The following is a 20824-nucleotide window of genomic DNA, read 5'->3' on the forward strand; positions in this document are numbered from 1 at the left end:
ACTTTTCCCGCAATTCGCACATTTAATAGGGTGCAATTTGCGGGGAAAAAAACACACTCTTTTCCATGAATTCGCACATTTTGAAGTGGCGATTTTTAGTCACACTTCCCATTATAAAGTATACAACTCGCAAATTTAATGGGATGCGATTTTTGGTAAACGTTACTAAATATCGCAAAAAAATAGACCAGGTTCTGACTGGCGAATTTGACAGAACCATGCACAGATCATTGAGATCTGTGCATGGTTCTGTGTTACAATATGTGTAAAAGTAAAATTTAAAACCAGCCCCGGCTCTTTGAGCCTTGTGCTGGTTACGGCCGTGGGGGGGGGGGGGGGGCACGCTGTTGTATTTATTTACACGTAACTGCATCTAAAGACGTCGGCATGCCCCGCCGCATACACTGTCGTAACCAGCCGTAGGTAACCAGTACCCATTTACTATTTACTTAGTGTGGGACCAGTTCAAATATAGTACAAAAACTGGTGGGCAGCAGGACATGGCACCATGGTGTCCAGAGCAAGTATACTATTGTGCAGCCGCCATCCAATTCAGTGGGGATGATAGTAATGGCCGTTAATGGTACCAGGTAACATTTTTCTTTATATCCTCTCACACATTCCTGCACACTGACATGCCCATCTCCTTTTGCACCACAGTATCACACCCTCCAACATGGCCCATTCCTTTAGATACAAAATGCGGTACTTGTGTATTATCATGGCGCCCCCAATATGTGATCGCGCGATTTTTCATTGCATCGCATGCCATACACCCGATGCACAGCGATGCGATGCAATGCGATTTTATCCCCCTTTGCGATGATAAATTGTATAAGCACCCTAAAACGTGAACCCGAAGTGTGGCGAGCGCAGCGAACCCACGAGGGGCGGCGGTACGCGTCCTCCGACCTTTTCATACCCCCACTATCCACGGCGGCGTGGAGTAGATTTTATAAAGTGAGGCGATCGAATCGAGCCACCGAGCCCGAAGCGTGGCTAGCGCAGCGAGCCCGGTGAGGGGACGCGTATACCTGTGAAGTTATGCACGTCGCTGCGCTCGCCACGCTTCGGGCTCGGTGGCTCGTTGCGCTCGCCACACTTTGTAAAATCAACTCCACCATGACGTGGATAGTGGGGGTATGAAAAGGTCGGAGGACGCGTACCGCTGCGCTCGCCACGCTTCGAGTTCGCCTTTATACTGGAGGTGGAGTGGGGTGGCATGGGGGTGCATTTAACATTGTAAGCACCCATTAGGGTGCTTATACAAGTTATAATCGCATCCCATCGCATTGTATGGCATTGTATGCCATAGACAATGCCATACCATTTTAAAATTGTATGCCATTGGGGAGCATCGCACGATATCGCATCGCATGCCTTATGGTCTGCGATGCGATGGGCGCCATGATACTACACAAGTACCCAAAATGCTCTGTTTCTGGACTTTCTTGCCAGTGGCAGTTACAGAGGTTGGACTTCAGCACAGTCCAATATTCAAAAATGGGGAGCCACACCTACTGCCACCCCAAACATCACTGTCCTGGACTCACTGACCCCCCTCTTTGAATATTGGACTGTGCTGGAGCCCCACCTCTGTAACTGCCACTGGCAGGGAAGTTCAGGAACAGAGCATTTTGTACCTAATGGAATGGGTCATGTTGGAGGGTATGCAGTATGCCCCTCCTGCACAATAACATGACTCCCTCTTCATAATAATTTGCACACCAATTTAACTGCACCCCCCCTTCCTCCCTCCCACACACCAACATGCAGTGGCGACTCTGTAAGAATGCGGTGTTGCGCACCGCCGTCCGGGCTGTGAGGCACCCGGACGGACGGCGGATGCTGTACGCTGTGACGCAGCCGGGAACGTTGCCCGGCAGCGTCTCAAGCCTCCTTCTGACAGGGAGCGTCGGGACGTTGCTAGGCAACGTCCCCGAGCGTCCGTCCAGCGGCAGGGGACACGCGCGCGCCTGACGTCAGTCAGGCGGCGCGAAATTTCAAATAAATAGCCGGCGTCTGCTGGGCACAGACGCCGGTTATATATGTCAGCATAGTTTGCCTCAAGCTTTCTGCCCAGCTTTGCAGATTACTCTGCACTCCGGTCCCCTGGGCTTCCCAGCCCACTGCCCTCGTCCTGTTCCCTTTTGCTTCCTGTGTCTGCTTCTTCAGTCTTCCGTGGAGTGTCCTGTCCAGGAATCCTGTCTGCAGCCAGAAGACCTGCTTCCTCTTGAGCCAGCGTCTGGCCCACTGTCTTCAACTCTCGTGGGTCACGTAAGTGCTCCAGTGGAGCCTCGGTCTTGCTCTGTGTTTCCAGTGGCCCGCCGTGGCCGTACCCCTCCGTGGGTTCACTCTCTTTCTCTTTCTCATCTCCAGTGGCCCGCCGTGGTCTATCCCCTCTGTGGGTACATTCTTTTACCTGTCTTTAGTATTTTTCTAGTAGGGAGTGTCCTCTAGTTCCACCCTGGTTTTGAGGAGTCGCCGTTCCTGGGGCGTAGCCTGCTGGGACTCCTCTTCCCTTTCCCTGGTGTCTGCGACTTGGTCGCATCCCGGTTTGGCCCGGTGCCGGCAGTCAGGGGTTACCTTCCAGCTAGGCCCGGTAGTTAGAAGTCCTCTTGTGTACCCTCAGACGATCGTTTACCCCTTGTCAATTCATAAGACCTGGCTGCATCGGGGTCGGAGCGGGCTTAACTCGCTCCTTCGGACGCAGCGGCCACAGGTGAAGCCTAGCTCTGCAGGGGTTTACCATCTGCCTCAGGGACTCAACAGAGTTAGAGTAGCATCCGCTGTGGCCGTCCTAACCGGCGGTCCCGGCTACGGGCTCACGCCTGACCACCTGTCTACATCCACCTATCGTTTCTCCTTGTGCCATAGTAGGCACCGTAACATTATAACCGGCCTAAAAATAAAGACAGGCCATAGTCGGACTGATATCTCCTTCCGTTATTGTTTGGTTATTGTTTTTGTATTATGAGTACCACTCCCCAGACGTTTTCTGACCAGCTTCAGGGGCTTACCCAGATGGTGCGGGAATTGTCTTTAAAGGTAGCTTCGCAAGAGAAAAGGACGAGGCCCCCAGAGTCAGGAGGTTCAGACCCCAAAGTGAACTTACCAGATCGGTTCTCTGGGGATCGCAGAACTTTCTTTAATTTTAGGGAGAGCTGCAAACTGTATTTTAGGCTCAAACCGCGCTCTTTCACGTCCGAGGCCCAGCGTATCGGTTTAGTAATATCTTTACTGCAGGGTGACCCCCAAACCTGGGCCTTTGGACTGCCTCCTGACAGCCTAGCTTTGACCTCGCTAGACAGTTTCTTTAGTTCCCTTGGGTTGTTATATGATGACCCCGATCGTGAAGCCTCAGCAGAGACTCATCTCAGGGCCCTTAAACAAGGGAAAGACCCAGCTGAGGCTTATTGTACAGAGTTCCGCCGCTGGGCAAATGACTGCGGATGGAACGATCCAGCATTACGCAGCCAATTTCGTTGTGGTCTGGCCGACGAAATTAAGGATTGCCTCATTCAATACCCAGCGCCTAAAACTCTGGATAAATTAATGGAATTAGCCATTAAAATTGACCGTCGCCTCCGTGAGCGGAGGTCTGAACGGGGCTCTCTCCCCCGGGTGGTTCCCTATGTCTCGGTGACCTCGGAGGAAAGTGAGGAGCCAATGCAACTTGGGGCAGCTCGCATTTCCCCAGAGGAAAGAGCTCGCCGACTGAGTTCAGGGCTTTGCTTATATTGTGGATGCAAAGGTCACATTCTGAGAAATTGTCCCAATAGGCCAGTAAAAGGCCGGGCCAAGTGAACGAAGAGAGGGTTCACTTCGGCCTTCAACTATTTTCCTCTCTAGATTCGTTATTAGTACCAGGGTGTATATCCTTTCAAGGATACAAATTTTCTAGTTCTGCTTTTATTGACAGCGGTGCGGCTGGTAACTTCTTAGACGCTGCCCTCGCCCAAAGTTTGGGGATTCCCCAACTTCGGCTTCCTGTTCCGATCACCCTACGGGGTTTAGATGGTGGAGTGCTCTCCAATGGGGCCATCTTATTTCAGACTCCCCCTCTGCAGTTGACCATTGGTCTTTTTCACCAGGAGGAAATTACGTTTCTGTTAACATCCTGTCCTTCGGTGCCCATCGTGTTGGGCTTCCCCTGGTTGAAAAAACACAATCCCATAATTGATTGGCAACTGGGAGCGATTGCCCATTGGAGTCCCACCTGTCAGCAACAGTGCCTTCAGATCTCCCTTCCGGTTAATTCCATGTCCTTAACAGGGGTCCCCGTTCCCTACCAAGATTTTTTAGATGTTTTTTCCAAGGGTCAGGCCGACAGATTGCCGCCACACCGGCCATACGATTGCGCCATCCAGTTGGTTCCCAACGCTCCACTACCCAAGTGCGGGCTTTATGCCTTATCTGTCCCGGAGACTAAGGCCATGGATGAGTACATCCAAGAGAGTCTTTCAAAGGGTTTTATTCGGCCCTCTAAGTCACCTCTCAGTGCCGGTTTCTTCTTTGTGGCAAAGAAAGACGGTTCCTTGAGACCTTGCATCGATTTTCGTGCCCTCAATAAGATTACGGTAAAAAATACCTATCCCCTTCCTTTGATTACAGTTCTGTTTGACCAACTCCGATCGGCTACCATCTTTTCCAAAATCGATCTTAGGGGGGCTTATAACCTCATTAGAATCAAGGAAGGGGATGAGTGGAAAACGGCATTCAGTACTCAGACGGGGCACTACGAGTACCTGGTAATGCCGTTCGGCCTCTCCAATGCCCCAGCCGTTTTTCAGGATTTTATCAATGACGTACTTCGGGAATTCTTGGGTAAATTTGTTGTTGTCTATTTGGACGATATCTTAATTTTTTCCCGAGACTTGGACTCACATAGGGCACAAGTGCGCCAGGTTTTGCAAAAGTTGCGGGAAAACCAGTTATTCGCAAAGCTGGAAAAATGCGAATTTGAGGTGACCCAGGTTTCTTTTTTGGGGTATATAATTTCTTCCCAAGGTTTCCAGATGGACCCCAAAAAATTACAAGCCATTGTGGATTGGGTCCGGCCCACGAATTTAAAAGCGATCCAGCGGTTCCTTGGGTTCGCTAATTATTATAGGCGTTTTATTCATGCCTTTTCGTCCATTGTGGCACCCTTGGTGGCTCTGACCAAAAAAGGGGCAGATCCATCAGTATGGAGTCCTCAAGTAGAACGGGCATTTGAGACTTTGAAGCAGGCCTTCATTTCTGCTCCAATCCTTAAACATCCCAATCCTGATCTACCATTTGTGGTAGAAGTTGACGCCTCTGAAGTAGGGGCTGGGGCGGTTCTCTCGCAGAGAGATCCTGAAACACTACAGTTCCACCCTTGTGCCTATATGTCCCGAAAATTTTCCCAGGCAGAATCCAATTATGACGTAGGCAACAGAGAATTACTCGCCATTAAGTGGGCATTTGACGAGTGGCGACAGTGGCTGGAAGGAGCGGCCCATCAGATTCTTGTCTTGACTGACCATAAGAACCTGCAATACATTGAGTCAGCCAAAAGACTGAACTCTCGCCAAGCCCGATGGGCTCTCTTCTTTATGCGTTTTAATTTTGTTATCTCTTATAGACCTGGGTCAAAAAACATCAGAGCAGATGCTCTTTCTAGATGTTTCCTCCAACAGGAGAGTAGAGTTAAGTCGGGGCCCATCGTTCCCACATCCTGTATTCATGCGGGAGTGAGTCAAACTTTGGAGGGTCTTCTCCGCCAAGTTCAAGGACAAGCTCCTGCCCAAACGCCAGAGAACAGGTTCTTCGTTCCTCCATCTCTAAGATGCAGAGTCTTGGCAGAATGCCATGACTCCAAAATTGCGGGTCACCCAGGAGTTTATAAAACACTTGCTCTTCTGTCTCGTGTGGTCTGGTGGCCAGGTATGGCCAGGGACAGCAAGGATTTTGTACTGTCTTGTCCGGATTGTGCCCGACATAAGGTTCCGCGTTCTCGACCCCTTGGAGAATTGTTGCCACTGTCCGTTCCCTGCAGGCCTTGGTCCCATCTGGCCATGGATTTTATTGTTGGTCTTCTGATTTCTTCCCAGTGTCAGGTCATCTGGGTAGTCATCGATAGATTTTCCAAGATGGCACACTTTGTGGCCTTGAGACAATTACCCTCAGCTAGGGAATTGGCCACTTTGTTTCTCCAACACATTTTTCGGTTGCACGGACTTCCCAGTGATATCGTTTCCGACCGTGGTCCACAGTTTGTGGCACAGTTCTGGAGACTGTTCTGTGCAGCTTTAAAAGTAAAAAACAGTCTCACTTCCGCGTTTCATCCACAGGCCAATGGGCAAACGGAACGTCTCAATCAGTCTCTTAAGCAATACTTGAGGGTCTTTGTTTCCAAGCTGCAAAATGATTGGGTCAGTTTCCTGCCGTTAGCTGAATTCGCATATAATAACGCATATCATTCAGCCTCAAAAAACTCACCCTTCTTTACGGTCTATGGATTCCATCCACGAGCCAACTCCTTGGGGCCTAATTCCCCCGGTTCTTCTTCATCAGCTGCCTCTCGACTCAGAGTCATATGGAAAAAGGTCCATTGTGCTCTTAAGGAAGCCTCTTTTAGAGAGAAGGTATTTTCTGACAGATCTAGACGTCCTTGCCGTTTCAAAGTTGGTTACTGGGTGTGGCTATCCACCCGGAATATAAAGCTTCACCAACCATCAGCAAGACTAGGACCTCGGTTCATTGGTCCTTTCCAGATTGTCAGGAGGGTTAATCCGGTAGCGTTCCGTCTTTCCCTACCTAAGTCCCTCAAAATTGCAAGTACCTTCCATGCTTCACTTCTCAAGCCAGTGGTATTTTCTCAAAAATTTCCTCGCAGACTGAGAAATGGCTCCGCTCCGGTGATGGTGCAGGGGCAACAGGAGTTCTGTGTGGAGAAAATCCTCGATTCCAGACTCATGAGAGGTTCACTGCAGTTTCTTGTGCACTGGAGGGGGTTCGGTCCCGAGGAGAGGTCTTGGGTTTCCGATAGGGATTTGCATTCACCCAACCTGAAAAGGGTTTTTTCCGACAATTTCCCAATAAACCCGGTGGTAAAGGGTTGTTAACCCTTCCTCAAGGTGCTGTGAGGCACCCGGACGGACGGCGGATGCTGTACGCTGTGACGCAGCCGGGAACGTTGCCCGGCAGCGTCTCAAGCCTCCTTCTGACGGGGAGCGTCGGGACGTTGCTAGGCAACGTCCCCGAGCGTCCGTCCAGCGGCAGGGGACACGCGCGCGCCTGACGTCAGTCAGGTGGCGCGAAAGTTCAAATAAATAGCCGGCGTCTGCTGGGCACAGACGCCGGTTATAGCTGTCAGCATAGTTTGCCTCAAGCTTTCTGCCCAGCTTTGCAGATTACTCTGCACTCCGGTCCCCTGGGCTTCCCAGCCCACTGCCCTCGTCCTGTTCCCTTTTGCTTCCTGTGTCTGCTTCCTCAGTCTTCCGTGGAGTGTCCTGTCCAGGAATCCTGTCTGCAGCCAGAAGACCTGCTTCCTCTTGAGCCAGCGTCTGGCCCACTGTCTTCAACTCTCGTGGGTCACGTAAGTGCTCCAGTGGAGCCTCGGTCTTGCTCTGTGTTTCCAGTGGCCCGCCGTGGCCGTACCCCTCCGTGGGTTCACTCTCTTTCTCTTTCTCATCTCCAGTGGCCCGCCGTGGTCTATCCCCTCTGTGGGTACATTCTTTTACCTGTCTTTAGTATTTTTCTAGTAGGGAGTGTCCTCTAGTTCCACCCTGGTTTTGAGGAGTCGCCGTTCCTGGGGCGTAGCCTGCTGGGACTCCTCTTCCCTTTCCCTGGTGTCTGCGACTTGGTCGCATCCCGGTTTGGCCCGGTGCCGGCAGTCAGGGGTTACCTTCCAGCTAGGCCCGGTAGTTAGAAGTCCTCTTGTGTACCCTCAGACGATCGTTTACCCCTTGTCAATTCATAAGACCTGGCTGCATCGGGGTCGGAGCGGGCTTAACTCGCTCCTTCGGACGCGGCGGCCACAGGTGAAGCCTAGCTCTTCAGGGGTTTACCATCTGCCTCAGGGACTCAACAGAGTTAGAGTAGCATCCGCTGTGGCCGTCCTAACCGGCGGTCCCGGCTACGGGCTCACGCCTGACCACCTGTCTACATCCACCTATCGTTTCTCCTTCTCCTCCGTAACATGCGGATCCTGCTAGCTGTGTCACCAGGTCCCACTCCCGCCACCATGTCCCGCTCCATGGCGCTGCTGCTCTTGCTGTCCAGGGACCTGGCTCCTGTAGAATGCAGTCACAGGCCCCGGTTAGGAGCATGCACAGTATTGGCAACAGTACTGCCTATGCCATACCCTTGGCTTTATAGAATGAATTGGTAGCAGCCCATAGAAGCCAGCTAGGGCTGCACTGTAAGGTAAGGAGTGGCTTCCTATAGGAAGCCAGCTCTGTGCTTATCGCAGCCTGGATTGGCAGTCCCAGAGGGAGGGAACACTGCCTGACTGCTGGAGACACTGCCAGCCATAGTGAAGCTAGGGCAGTCTTACAGACTGCATCTGGCCTCACTAGGGCTGAGCACAGTGGCAGATTTTACCTGGGAGGTAAAAAAACACCACTGTCAACTTTTTACTTATCAGTACAAAAATACTTAATTGTGCACCAGCAGCCACAGACCTCCTCCAGACCGTGCAAATTACATCGGTCACATAATATACAGTAATTACCTGGAGACTGGGAACTGCTAGTCTATTATCTATTGGGATTTGAAAAAAAATGTTCACACAACTGTAGATTGCTAGCAAGGTGGTCCTGGCACATGTATCATGAGCCCCACCCATACTATGCCGCTGCTGCTGGATATCCCTTATCAGTAGAATTGCCACCAGTGGACTATGGCCCAGACTCAAAATACCCCACAGAAGTGCATAAATCGCTATTCGGGGATTTCTGCACCTCTGCGCATGCACGCACGCCAGAGCGCACAAGCGTGAGCACTTTAACTGTGGTCTCAATGCAACCACAGTTTAAGTTGTGACCGAAGCGTCAATGAACCGTTGAGAGGTTGGAGACGAATCGATTTTTTGTGGGAGCCATCAAGTCAGGACCACTGGGGGGGGGGGGGGTGTAGCCACTGTGGGTCGCCATACACAGCCGCTGTGTCCCAAAACATGGTGGCCATACTGTGCTTGGCTTCACAGAAAGTGGCTGCCGGTACTGTGCAAGCATTTTGCTGTGAAATTCTGAAGGCATATCATGGGATGGGACCTTGCGCTGTCTTTAGCACCGCCCCCCCCCCCCCCCCCTTCCTGCAGCCTGCCACTGTGGGTTTTAGCCTCGCTTAACTTCAACCCACTCTGAATCTGGCCCCATATTTGTTTTTTTGGGGCCAATACAAAATGCTGCTAAACCTACACATACTGGTGAAATAAGACATCTGGAACACTATAATGAAGGCAAAGTACAATAAATCAATAACTGAGATGCGATGCTGTTGAAAATATCTCCCTATGAATTCTTCTAATTATACTTTGCATTCTATAATTTTTATTTTTTTTTAAAGGTAAAAGAATGTGTATTGGGCAGACGTTGGCTAAACTGGAGATTTTCCTGTTCTTCACAAGACTAATGCAGAAGTTCACATTTCATCCGCCTCCTGGAACGGAGCTAGATTTCAGCCCTGAGATTGGGTTTGTCCGCTCGGCAGTGCCTTACATGATGTGTGCTGTGCCTCGTTCATAAACCATGCGGCCCTGCCTCTGTGCAACTGAGAAGCAGAAAGATTAGTGTGTCATGGGGCCCGATTCAGTCCTGATCGCTGGGCTGCGAAGACTTAGTTAGCTGCCTCTGCTGCAAGAATAAAAACCAGCCAGCCATGCGAATAGGGAAATATTAATTTGCAATCACCCACCATCAAATGGATTCCCCTTGACCGTGTGTGCAGGGCCAACAAGCCATATACTTACTTGGCACTGCGTTGAGCCGGGTCTATCGCTGAGATGCCACAGGTCCTCCCTTCCAACGCCAGGGTCCGCCTGCATTTTCTACCAACTCTCCCGGGATACGGCCTGGTGCTGCCCCCAAACGATGTCCATCTGTCAATTAGCATACCTCCCGAGTCTCAACATGACCCTCTCCAGGAGGGACACAATGCTCTGCTCCTGGACTTTTCTCTTAACGTATGATTACATCACCTGTGTTAACAGGTTGAGAAGGAAAGGGGCTCACACCGATGTGTGTATGGGCGATCCGTGCTAACCAATGTTCTCTGGATAGAACACTGTCGATCTGATTAGATCGTGACTACATTTAGGGCCTTATTCACTAGTGTTCGAAGCCTGCACAGGGCAGGCGGCTGTCGTCGCATCAACATTTTCGAGCCAAATAAAAATCAGTTCAGACAGACTTTTATTTGCGAACTGGGGAAAAAATAATTTGATGGTTAGCGTACACATCCATTCGCATGCTTCAGGGGGGATTCGTGGGGCGGTTCAAAGCAGCTCGCCAAGAGACGAACGACTGCTGCTTAGCAAGCGGTACTGAATCAGGCCCTTAGTCAAGATGTAGTCAGGCAGTGGTGATGCACAGGACCAAATTCTAGACAGATCGCTTACAAATAGGGCTAAAATCGCCCCGTGTGTATGACCCCTTAGATTTGGGTGCGGATTGTTCAAACTGAAATCGAAATTGCAGTGTAAATATAAAGAAGACAGTATTTACCCTGCACAGAAACAAAATCTCTCCCAAATCGAACTCTCTCTCTCTGCACATATTACATCTGTACCACTCGCAGTACTAATTTGGAGCACTAGTTTGGCCTGCAATCAGGTTTGAATAGGTCCAAAATGCATCACAGCTTACTACTTGCAAACCAAAGGAGGCTGCATTAGCTGAATGCATTAGCATGAGGCATTCTTGCCTACTTTTTATTATGCCTCTCCGGGAAATGCCCAGGGAGGAGACCTAAAGGGCTATTTCACATGCTCCGGCTCCAGCCGGGTGGCAAAACCCTGCATGGCAAAAGCCGTGCCGCACACCGTAGTTAATAATGGACACAATTGTGTCCATTTACACGGGACGGCCATGGCCCGGCCGCCCGGTTGCAGCCTGATCCCACCACTGAAAGGGACGGCTGCTGGGCAGTGACCATCCCCACCATTCTAAACTCCTGAGTGTGGCATGGTTTCTTTGCCGTGCAGGGTTTCACCGCCCGTCAGGAGCCGGAGCGTGTGAAATAGCCCATATGCTGAAAGTTAGTGAGGGGGGGGGGGGGTGTTGGGGACAATGCTGAAGTCACTAAGCCCTGCCCCTATTCCCACACAAACAATTTGCTTTATTTTATTCTCACCCTCTCCCCAAGGAGCCAGTAATTTGTTTCAGTGGCTCTGAGGGGGGGGGGGGGGGGGTCTGATGTTTGGAAGCCTACTGGACATTCCTGGAGGGTACTGTAGGCAAGTATGGTATAAAGTAGTAAATCTCCATGGATGACCGTGACTACAGCCATTTCTGTCTGACCCGCAATCAGCCTGAATATGTAAGCACTATTTAAATAAATTAAAATTAGAAATAAAATGTTGCATGAAAGGATATTTAAATAAACTGTAGTCTGTGATTTATTTATTTTTGTATTTTCTGTTTTTATTATTAGTTCTAGTCATATTTACAGTAACCCAGAAATGGTAGAGATGTCATTTGAAAATAGCAAAATATCTCAATAATGAATTAGTAACATCTACAATCAGGGGAAAACAGAGCACAGTGATATAATAAGTAAAAAGTAAAACAGTAGAGAAAAAGAAAGAAGAAAGATAGCAGTAAACATGAAACAGGGTGACGAGGAGGCGGAGATAGGGGGGGGGGGGGGATTACCAAATTTTAAAAAATCAGAAATATCGAAAAGCATTAGGAAGAGGACATATATATAGATCTCATCTCAAAACTTGTATTGCATCTAGGACAACCGAGTATGGGAGCAGTTAGAAGGGTTATCTAGGGTGGATTGTAAGATATCCTCCATTGACATAAAATAATCAATCTTGGTAAACCAATCTTTACATGTGGGGGTTTAGTGGGTTTCCAATGGACTGAGATGACTGATCGAGAAGCGTTACTGAGATGATGAAGGGGATATTGTTTATATTCATCTAGTAGAGTGTGGTAGTGATTAAGTAGCCAAAACTTGGGAGTTGTCGTTAGAGGAATACCCAGGATTCATTGGAAAACATCAATAATCACGGACCAAACTTTTGACAAGCTGGAGCAATCCCACCATATAGGACTCAGGGTCCCCACAGAGGAAAGACATCTCCAGCATGAATCAGATGGAAACATCGAGTTCAGTAGGGAAGATCGTCTAAACCAATACACCAGGATCTTATATTGGGTCTCTTTTATCTTGATACAGATAGAACTCAAGTGCGCTTTCAGAAAAATATGTTGCCAGTCCAAATCTGAGAGACTAATACTAAATTCTCTTAAAAAAAGTATCTAAGGGAATGTATTCCTTTTTAAATCACATTTATTTTCCCTAGCCAGGACAGCTGCTTCAGAGACCATCGGTGGTAATGTGACTTGATAGAGAAAAGAGAGAAGTTGTTTGAAAATATATGAGATTGTTTTCTTTTAAGCTTGACCTCCAAATAGGTAATATGGGAAAGCAGTTTGAAGTTCGGAGCGTAGATGATCAAAGCTGTGGATTTCGAAAAATGTATCTTAAAACTGGACAGCTTCCAAAATGTCTCAAATTCTAACATAAAATGAGGTATTGACATCACAGGTTGAGAGATAATAGCTAACATCAAACAAATCTCACTTGAGGTGTCAATTTAGACATTTCTTTCTGATAAGCCACACCCTTTTCACTCAGGAGGTGGAGCCTGATGACATCAAGGCACAATGTATCACTTTGTATCTCCCTCCTGGGAGAGCCACGATTGACGGTATTTGAATGGCGGATGTAGCGAATGCGCTGGTGTCTGGGAGCATGCAGCAGGCTTGCCCGCCTTTCGGGGGGGGGGGGGGGCTGGGAGGGCCACTTGATTTTTGGGAGCCTCCCGGCCATTTTAGGAGGGTAGACAAGTATGAGAAGCAGACCGTATTTACCATGCACCGAAACAATATAAAAGTACAGTATTTGCTCTTGTTTGTTCCAGATGCAACCTTTCACTTTACTAAATCTGACCCATTGTCAGTGTCAAACGCAAGATTTTTAGAGGGGGGTTTCCAAATGTAATCCAAAGTCTCTAACTCTGCAGCACATTGGAGTAAGTACAGGAGTCTGGGGGAGCGGTAACAGCCCTGAAAATTAGTCTTTTTATACACTGGATACTGTATGGGATACAGTATTAATATCTAACAGTACAGATGGTCTATAGTATAGGCTGTTTCAAACATTTAAATAAGATAAGTGGTCAGGAAAAGGTTAAACATATAATAAATAAATACACAAACATAACAGAACCAGTACTGCACTTTCTAAGCTCACATTCTCCCACCTTGTGGTAAGGCTCCTGTCTCTTCTTCCTGGCAGCCACTCTCTGGTCTATTGCGTTGTTTGAGGTCTCAGATTCACACACACACACACACACACACACACACAGCAAACTTGTTAGCAGAAGCTGCTTCCACAGGGCTCTGCGCTGTCCCTTACACTGATGTAAGTGGAACATTTCCCTCATGTTAAGCTGGACCTACTGCACTGGAGGAGCATGCTCTACAAATAAAGGGGTGGAGCCTCTGGTGAAAGGGCATGATGTCATAACCCACAATCCCTGTTTTAATTACTTTGGGGAATGTCCAGCAAGCAACTGTAGCTGTACGGCATCTAGCCAATGATTGCCTCCCCCAAATCACGTCCTGCTGCTGGGACAGTGTCCAAATGGCCTTCTGTAATCGGGGCAGTTGGGCGGTAAGATAGAGCATTTGCCATTTTACTAAACTGTTTACCCGATCAGAGAATCCGTGTCCTCAGATAAACTGAAGTGGAAGGAAGTCCCTGTATCTCTTCCTCTCTTATTTCTTATTTCCATGATCTCAGCTCGTCAGCTGTGTCCAAAGTTACCATTAAAGGATTTTCTGGCACATTAACAAAAATCTGATTACAAAACACCATGTGAGATTACACGTCCTTTTGCGCCCTAAATAAAGATATACAGAAACTCAGTTACAGCTGCAGGATAAAGGCGGAAAAGCTGGAACCAACTTACGGAGTCTCCAGACCAGACCGCTGCATTTTCTGTGCCCAAAACCCAGGGTCCTTCTGTGCTGTCCGCAGTGGTAGATGGTGCTTCTGTGCTGCCCAGCAGGGTTAGATTGTGCTTCTGTGCTGCCCACAGTATATGAGGTAAGCTGTATATACAGAAAGTCAGTATTACATTCTGATTACATGTTCCAAGGAACTGTCCAGGTGTTGTGTCCAGACCTTATTGATGCATAACTGTATATTGCACACACTAGTAACAGCAAGAAATCCCATGTCGTGCACACAGAAGGGAAGAGTATGTACATTCCTTATATTTTTGGGTTTATGCTCCTTCAGGATGTTGACTCTTTGCTGAGGAGTTCTCCATATAACTTTATTAAGCTGTGCTTAAAGGGTCACATTTAGTACCAGAGGCTGCTGCATCACTGACCATGTTGTGCAGGGGGGTGGGGGGTGTGGGGGGGTGGAGGTGGGGAGGCGGTTGGGGAGGTGGTTGGGTGAGGGGGAGACTGCTTGGCACTTATAAACATACACTTACCTCCCAACTTTCATTGGTCCCCAGTCGGGACTCTGGGCGTGGCTTTGGGCAAAAGGGGCATGGCTTTGTGCTATGTCCAAGATCACAAAGCCACGCCCCTGTCTTTGACGCTGTGTCTGTATTCACTGCTGCAACGGAAGCAGAGGGGACTCACAACTGCCCCCCCCCCCCCACTGCAGGACATATACCTCCCAACTGTCCCGATTTTCACAATACATCCTGTTTTTTTGGGGGGATGGTCCCGGGCCAGCAGTGTCCAGTGGGGGGGGGGGGGGAAGAGAGGGGGTAGTTGGGTCCCCCCCCCCCTGCCCAGCACTACTCTGCCATGAATTGATGCTGCGCACAGTGTATATTCATGGAGACTGAGCCGCTGGCCATGCTCCGCACAGCTCAGAGTACTTGCAATCCAGCGAGCAGGGCTGAATTGTGCCCATAGTCCCTTTGAACTTTCTAATTAGCATCAGGCAACTAAAATGAATAGGTCTTTTTGCTTCCATGTGCATTGCTGACATGTTCACTTTGTCACTTGATACTGTAGGTGAAAGCGTTGCAGCCGCCATGGGTATCACCGACCCAGTCACGGTACTGTCAGCTATTCTGTGTATTTTCGTGGCAATACTTTGCTATGGACGCAAAAGAAACAAGTATCGGAATTTCCCTCCTGGTCCCACGCCATTACCCATCATCGGGAACATCCACATTCTGGACATGAAGAGACCGTATGAGACACTCCACCAGGTAACATTCAATGGTACTTGTTTCCTAGCATGGCCACTCCGATTTACATCGGGGTGGTCGTGTCGGAAAAATTGCGTCGATCGCATCGCATGCAATTTGGTCGCATGCAATGCGATCGACGCGACCGACCCGATTTTTTGATTGAATCAAATGTAAATCGGGTCCCTGGGACTCGATTTTACATTGGATTCAATGTAAAATATTCCCTAGACCCCCAAATTTTACTACGTAAACCCCACCCCACGATAGACGCCAACCCGAAGCGTGCCCGCGAGGGGCGGCGGTGCGCGTCCTCCGACCTTTTCATTCCCCTACTATCCACGTCGGCGTGAAGTTGAGAATATATAGTGTGGCGAGCGCAGCGAGCCACCGAGCCCGAAGCGTGGTGAGCGGACGCGTATAACTTCACAGGTATACGCGTCCCCTCGCGGGGTTTGCTGCGCTCGCCATGCTTCGGGCTCGGTGGCTCGCTGCGCTCGCCACACTATATATTCTCAACTCCACGCCGTCGTGGATAGTAGGGGAATGAAAAGGTCGGAGGACGCGCACCGCCGCCCCTCGTGGGCTCACTGCGCTCGCCACGCTTCGGGTTGGCGTCTATCGTGGGGTGATGACGGGACCATATATAATGTGAAATGGGTCATATTGGCCCATTTCACATTTTTCACATTTTTTTCAATGTGAGATGGACTTAATCAAGTCCATCTCATCTTGTGCCATTATAATGGCACAAGACCGACGCGATGCTCACGATTTCAATGTTAAAAAATATTTTAACATTGAAGCCTATGGCAAAATCGGGGGCATCGCGTCGGTCGCGTCGGGACCAATGTTAATGGTCCCTACCGGCGCGATGCCCCCGATTTTGTACCTTTGCCGGCAAAATGGACCTGATTTCAAAGGAAATCGGGTCCATCGTGGGGATCGTGTACCTTAACTTAAAGGTACACGATCCCCACGATTGTGGCCGTGCTAGGAAACAAGTACAACCTTCTGTAGTGAAGCGGTTAAATGATTGTGTGTTATTACACAGACAATGTCTAGCTCAGTGATTTTCAACCTCCTCCAACTCCCGGCACACCAAACAAGATTTTAAAATTGGCAAGGCACTGTCACAGAAGTAGGATTTGGATTTGATGGAGTCATGTGGTGCTCAGGAATTGTAGACGGACCAGGTGATGAAGGGTTAAAATGGGCTGGTCCAATATATGACTTATTCATATATAATACAGGAACGGCAGCACTCAAATACTTCTTTGAAAAACCAAACGTCAATGATAATAAAAGCAAAAAGTTATTGTAAGAAAAACTTGAGGTAATGGCAGCTGAAGACTTTAGGGGTGATGAAGGACACTGAAGAATGAGGTAGGTAGATTGATAAAAGACTTGAGTAATGATATCAAGAAAGACTGTGGGCCAGATGTACTAAGCTTGAAAAGTGATAAAATGGAGAGTGATAAACCACCAGTCAGCTTATACCTGCCATGTCACAGGCTGTCTTCCAAAAAAGGACAGATAAACCACCAGCCAATCAGCTCCTACCTGCCATGGCACAGGCTGTCTTTGAAAAATGACAAATAGGACCTGATTGGCTGGTGGTTTATCACTCTCCATTTTATCACTTTTCATAGCTTAGTACATCCCGCCCTGTATGACCAATGGTTGGATCCAATGAAAGACACTGAAAGACTTTGAAACATTGACTGGAGATGCATCCGGGACCGGAGCAGAAGAGCACTGTCAAAACCACAGGAGACCAGTTGGACTGGACCAGAGGTAACGAACCGGGCCAGGCTGGGAATAAAGCGATGAGATCAGGCAAGCAGAAGAGAACTGACAGGTTAGGCTGGGAGCAGCAAGACTTTTTGCACTGACCCAGAAGACTTTTTGCACTGACCAAGACCCAGATCAGCCTAGGCAGATCCTCTATATACCTAGTGGATGACTGCCATTGGCTGACAGGGCAGGCATACAGGAAAGACCCTGACCTGGCCCAATAGCTCACTTTCCCTAAACCAAGATGGTGGCCCAGCCTCACAGCGCCGCCAAGAAAAGTCAGACTCTAGTGCAGTGAGACCATCCCCCTGCCGCCGCTCACATGCCTGCAGACCCCTGCTGCCTCCCGCAGATCCTGGATCCCCGGTGGACATATGCTAGCCAACAACGGACACAGACGGGTGAGTAGCATGCCCGCCGTGTACCACCGCAGTGGCATGTGACAGCTACACCATCAGATCCCCAGACCAGTGAGTAACAGTTGAACTGGTGTTGGCATCTCTAGATCTGGTGGCACACATGAGAACAGCTCAAGGCACATTAGTGTATGTCGACCATATGGTTTTGACCTATTGTCTGTCATCCATCTGGATAACGTAGTGGAGATAAACGAGTCATTGGGCAACGCGAATATGTACAGTATCTGTATCTGTAAGATATCGTGGCATCCCTACCTGCAGTGACACCCGGTGCAAGAACATATACTGTATTGTGCTCAGCTATAGCGAGCGCCATCAAAATTAGATGGTATCTCACAAATTAGGGTATGGCTTTGCAGTCTGGACCCCCATTTTTGTTCCTCTGGGGGTCCAGAGCTGCTAGGCTGTCCCCGGAGACCAGTCTCTGTACAGTGCTGGCCCCTACACTGTGACAGGAGATGGGTGCTGCACGCAATGTTAAAGTGCAGCATCCAGCTTCTCTCACTGAGGAGGAGTCAGCACTTTGATAACACCCTCTGAGGGTAACACATGGGTGTGGCCTGCACCCCACCGTGCCCCTGTAGTGACGCCACTGGGAAAATGGATTGATTGTCATGAATATCAAAGTGAATGTTTCTTTTACAACACTGTTTATAGTGGATATTACAGTACCCTGCATTTTAACTTTTATTGCATTTTAAGTATTAGTATTTCTATAATACTCGGAGTATGCAATTAATCTATACATAGAACAGGGACGAATTGAAGGGGGGCTTATAAAACTTATTTTATCTTATTAATATTAACACAGTACAGACTGCCAATGGTTTAAGCCAGGGATGGGGAACCTTTCCAGCATGCCCTACTACAGTTTTTCTATTTGGCCATGCTAAAACTGTTGCAGGGCATGCTGGGATGTGTAGTTCAAATACACCTGGAGAGCCAAAGGTTCCTCATCCCTGGTTTAAGCTGTGTTGTCTGGCCTAACCAATATTATTTTTTATTGCCTTTTTCCCCCAGTAGTTTGATTTATTATAACTGTTTGTGGTTTGTTGTGAAGAAACCATCTCTGGCTGTATTTGCTCAATGTGTTTATTTAGAATCATGAGTACAAGAATATTGTGTTGTGAAACAGATCATAAAGCGGAATGTGGTCCTTAGGCCGACAGCCAAAAAGCTGACAGAATGTTCAACCACTGTTGGTCGACAGTCAAAAAGTCAATACATGAAAAGGGTCGACATGCATTATGCATGGTCAAAAGGTCGACACAAACAAAATGTCGACATAAAAAAGTTTGACATGGAAACGGTCGAAATTACCTTTTCGTGACTATTTTTTAACGGATTTGTTCATTTATCTCTGTCCAAAGCTTCGTAAATAGACTTTCATGTCATCAAAGTATCTTCTGCTTCTTTAGGGCGAGTGTCTGTATTGTTTAGTTTCCCACCTGCAGAAATATATGAATCAGAATGTTATGGCCGTCAGGGCCAGCAAAATAAATCTTGGGGCCTCGTACACTGATAGTTCTGTTCCCACCACAACCCCCAATCCTGGACCCACACAACCCTCTTTTGCATGTGTGGCCCCTCTCCGAGGATAGTAGACATTTGGGCCCAAATCCAAACCCAGAAGACTTTTTTTTTTTGCTCAGGAACATTTATCTTATCCCGTTCGATGCCCGAGGACGAGCATCCTTTAAGTGGGTGGATGTGTGGCACCCCAGCCTTTTTCCACAGTCCCAGCAGCGGGACCTTAGGGGTTAATCCCCGTTCAGTGAAGGGCGCGAAGGAGCGTCCCCAGGCTGACTGACAGCGCTGGGGACGTATGGGGACTGGGAGGAAGTGAGAGAGAGGTCAGGGGTCGCAGTCTGGGGAGGGGAAGCGTGAGCAGAGCGGGGAAGAAGAGGCTGCTGATCGCGCACCGCGCAGCCCCGAAGCGTCCCCGGCGGTGATTGACAGCGGGTGCTGGAAGCAAGACCCGGCACTGACTGACAGCCTGCATCCAGGCTGAGTGGGAGAGAGGGAGCCGGCGCACAGTGAACAGCGCGCGGCGGTGATCGACAGCGTGGAGGAGAGGACAGCGTGCAGGGAAGAAGACGCCGGGGGGGGGGTTGAACAGCCGGCGGGGAGAGACCTTGCGCGGAGCGGAAGCAGCGTGGCTGAGTGGGGCAACGCTGCAGTAGCAGCGCCCCCACTAGCGTGCTCTCCTGAGGTAGGGGACCAGCAGCAGCCGTTCCAGACACCCAGGGACCCGATCGTGACGGGCAGGAGCCTGCATCCGGTAGCCGACACCAGGTACCCCACTTGCTGGTGACCCCAGTACTCTGCCTCTCCGTACCCACTCCCTGCCACCAACAGAAGGGGACACTACTCGGGCACCTCCTGTTGCTGCCCCCAAAACTCTTCATCCCCTCTTCCTGGCCCATGGACTCCCTGATTATCTGCTACCCCCAGCACCTCACGTGGGAGCACCTGAGGGTGTACAGCTGCAGCACCACGGAGCCCCTAAATGCTGGATAAGAAGGGGCATTTAGATAGTGAGAAGTTCACCCTTCTTTCGCCTTTCCCACACTAGCCCCAATTAAGAAGGACATCGACACCCCATATATATTGGCCTAACCTAGGGAACATTGCCATCTTGTGGCCTAAGCGGGTATTGCCAGGAGCCGCCCCTTTTCCGGATGTTGGTTACCGGGTTCACCCTGTCTAACCAGGAACACTTTACTAGGGTGCACGCTGAAGAGGGTATTTAACCAACACTGTATTTACTGTATTTATTCTGACTTTGTATGACATGTTATGGTTTGTCGGTGGGGTATATGGTATGTTGGGGACCCAATAGATAGATGTAGTAGGTGGCTAGAGCCATTCATTTCCCATTGCATAGTCGAGTGGGGATATTGTTGCTTGTAAGGACCCAGTTGGTGGTCGGCAAAATCAGTATACCCACTCCCCAGTATACTGGATAATTGTCCAGGAATGGGTTACAGAGTCTACTGACAGTATTGGAGTGTTAATCCGCGAGACGGATATAAATTGTTATTAGATAAGCAAGTCGTTAAAGAACTGTTGTCAATTTGGTATACGCTAACCATTGAGGTCATATCTGCACTAAATAAAACATACACAGTTGCACCCACTGAACGCCTCGTCTTGGTTCCTGCCGAGTGTGATCTCA

The 20824-nt window shown here is 49.1% G+C and overlaps 1 protein-coding gene across 1 annotated transcript in view; it reads left to right on the plus strand.

Annotated features, from left to right (window-relative positions):
* Window positions 1-13816: 13816 nt before the first annotated feature.
* The window catches only part of LOC146064815 (cytochrome P450 2K4-like), a 60029-nt gene continuing 53021 nt past the window's right edge, over window positions 13817-20824 (plus strand). Inside the window, exons 1-2 of the mRNA XM_083178710.1 lie at window positions 13817-14316; window positions 15252-15451. Coding sequence (XP_083034836.1) covers window positions 15272-15451 — 180 coding nt within the window. The 5' untranslated portion in view covers window positions 13817-14316; window positions 15252-15271. The remainder of the gene's footprint in view (window positions 14317-15251; window positions 15452-20824) is intronic.

The sequence above is a fragment of the Crinia signifera genome, chromosome 3 (assembly GCF_055691185.1).
Source record: "Crinia signifera chromosome 3, ASM5569118v1, whole genome shotgun sequence".
NCBI lineage: Eukaryota > Metazoa > Chordata > Amphibia > Anura > Myobatrachidae > Crinia > Crinia signifera.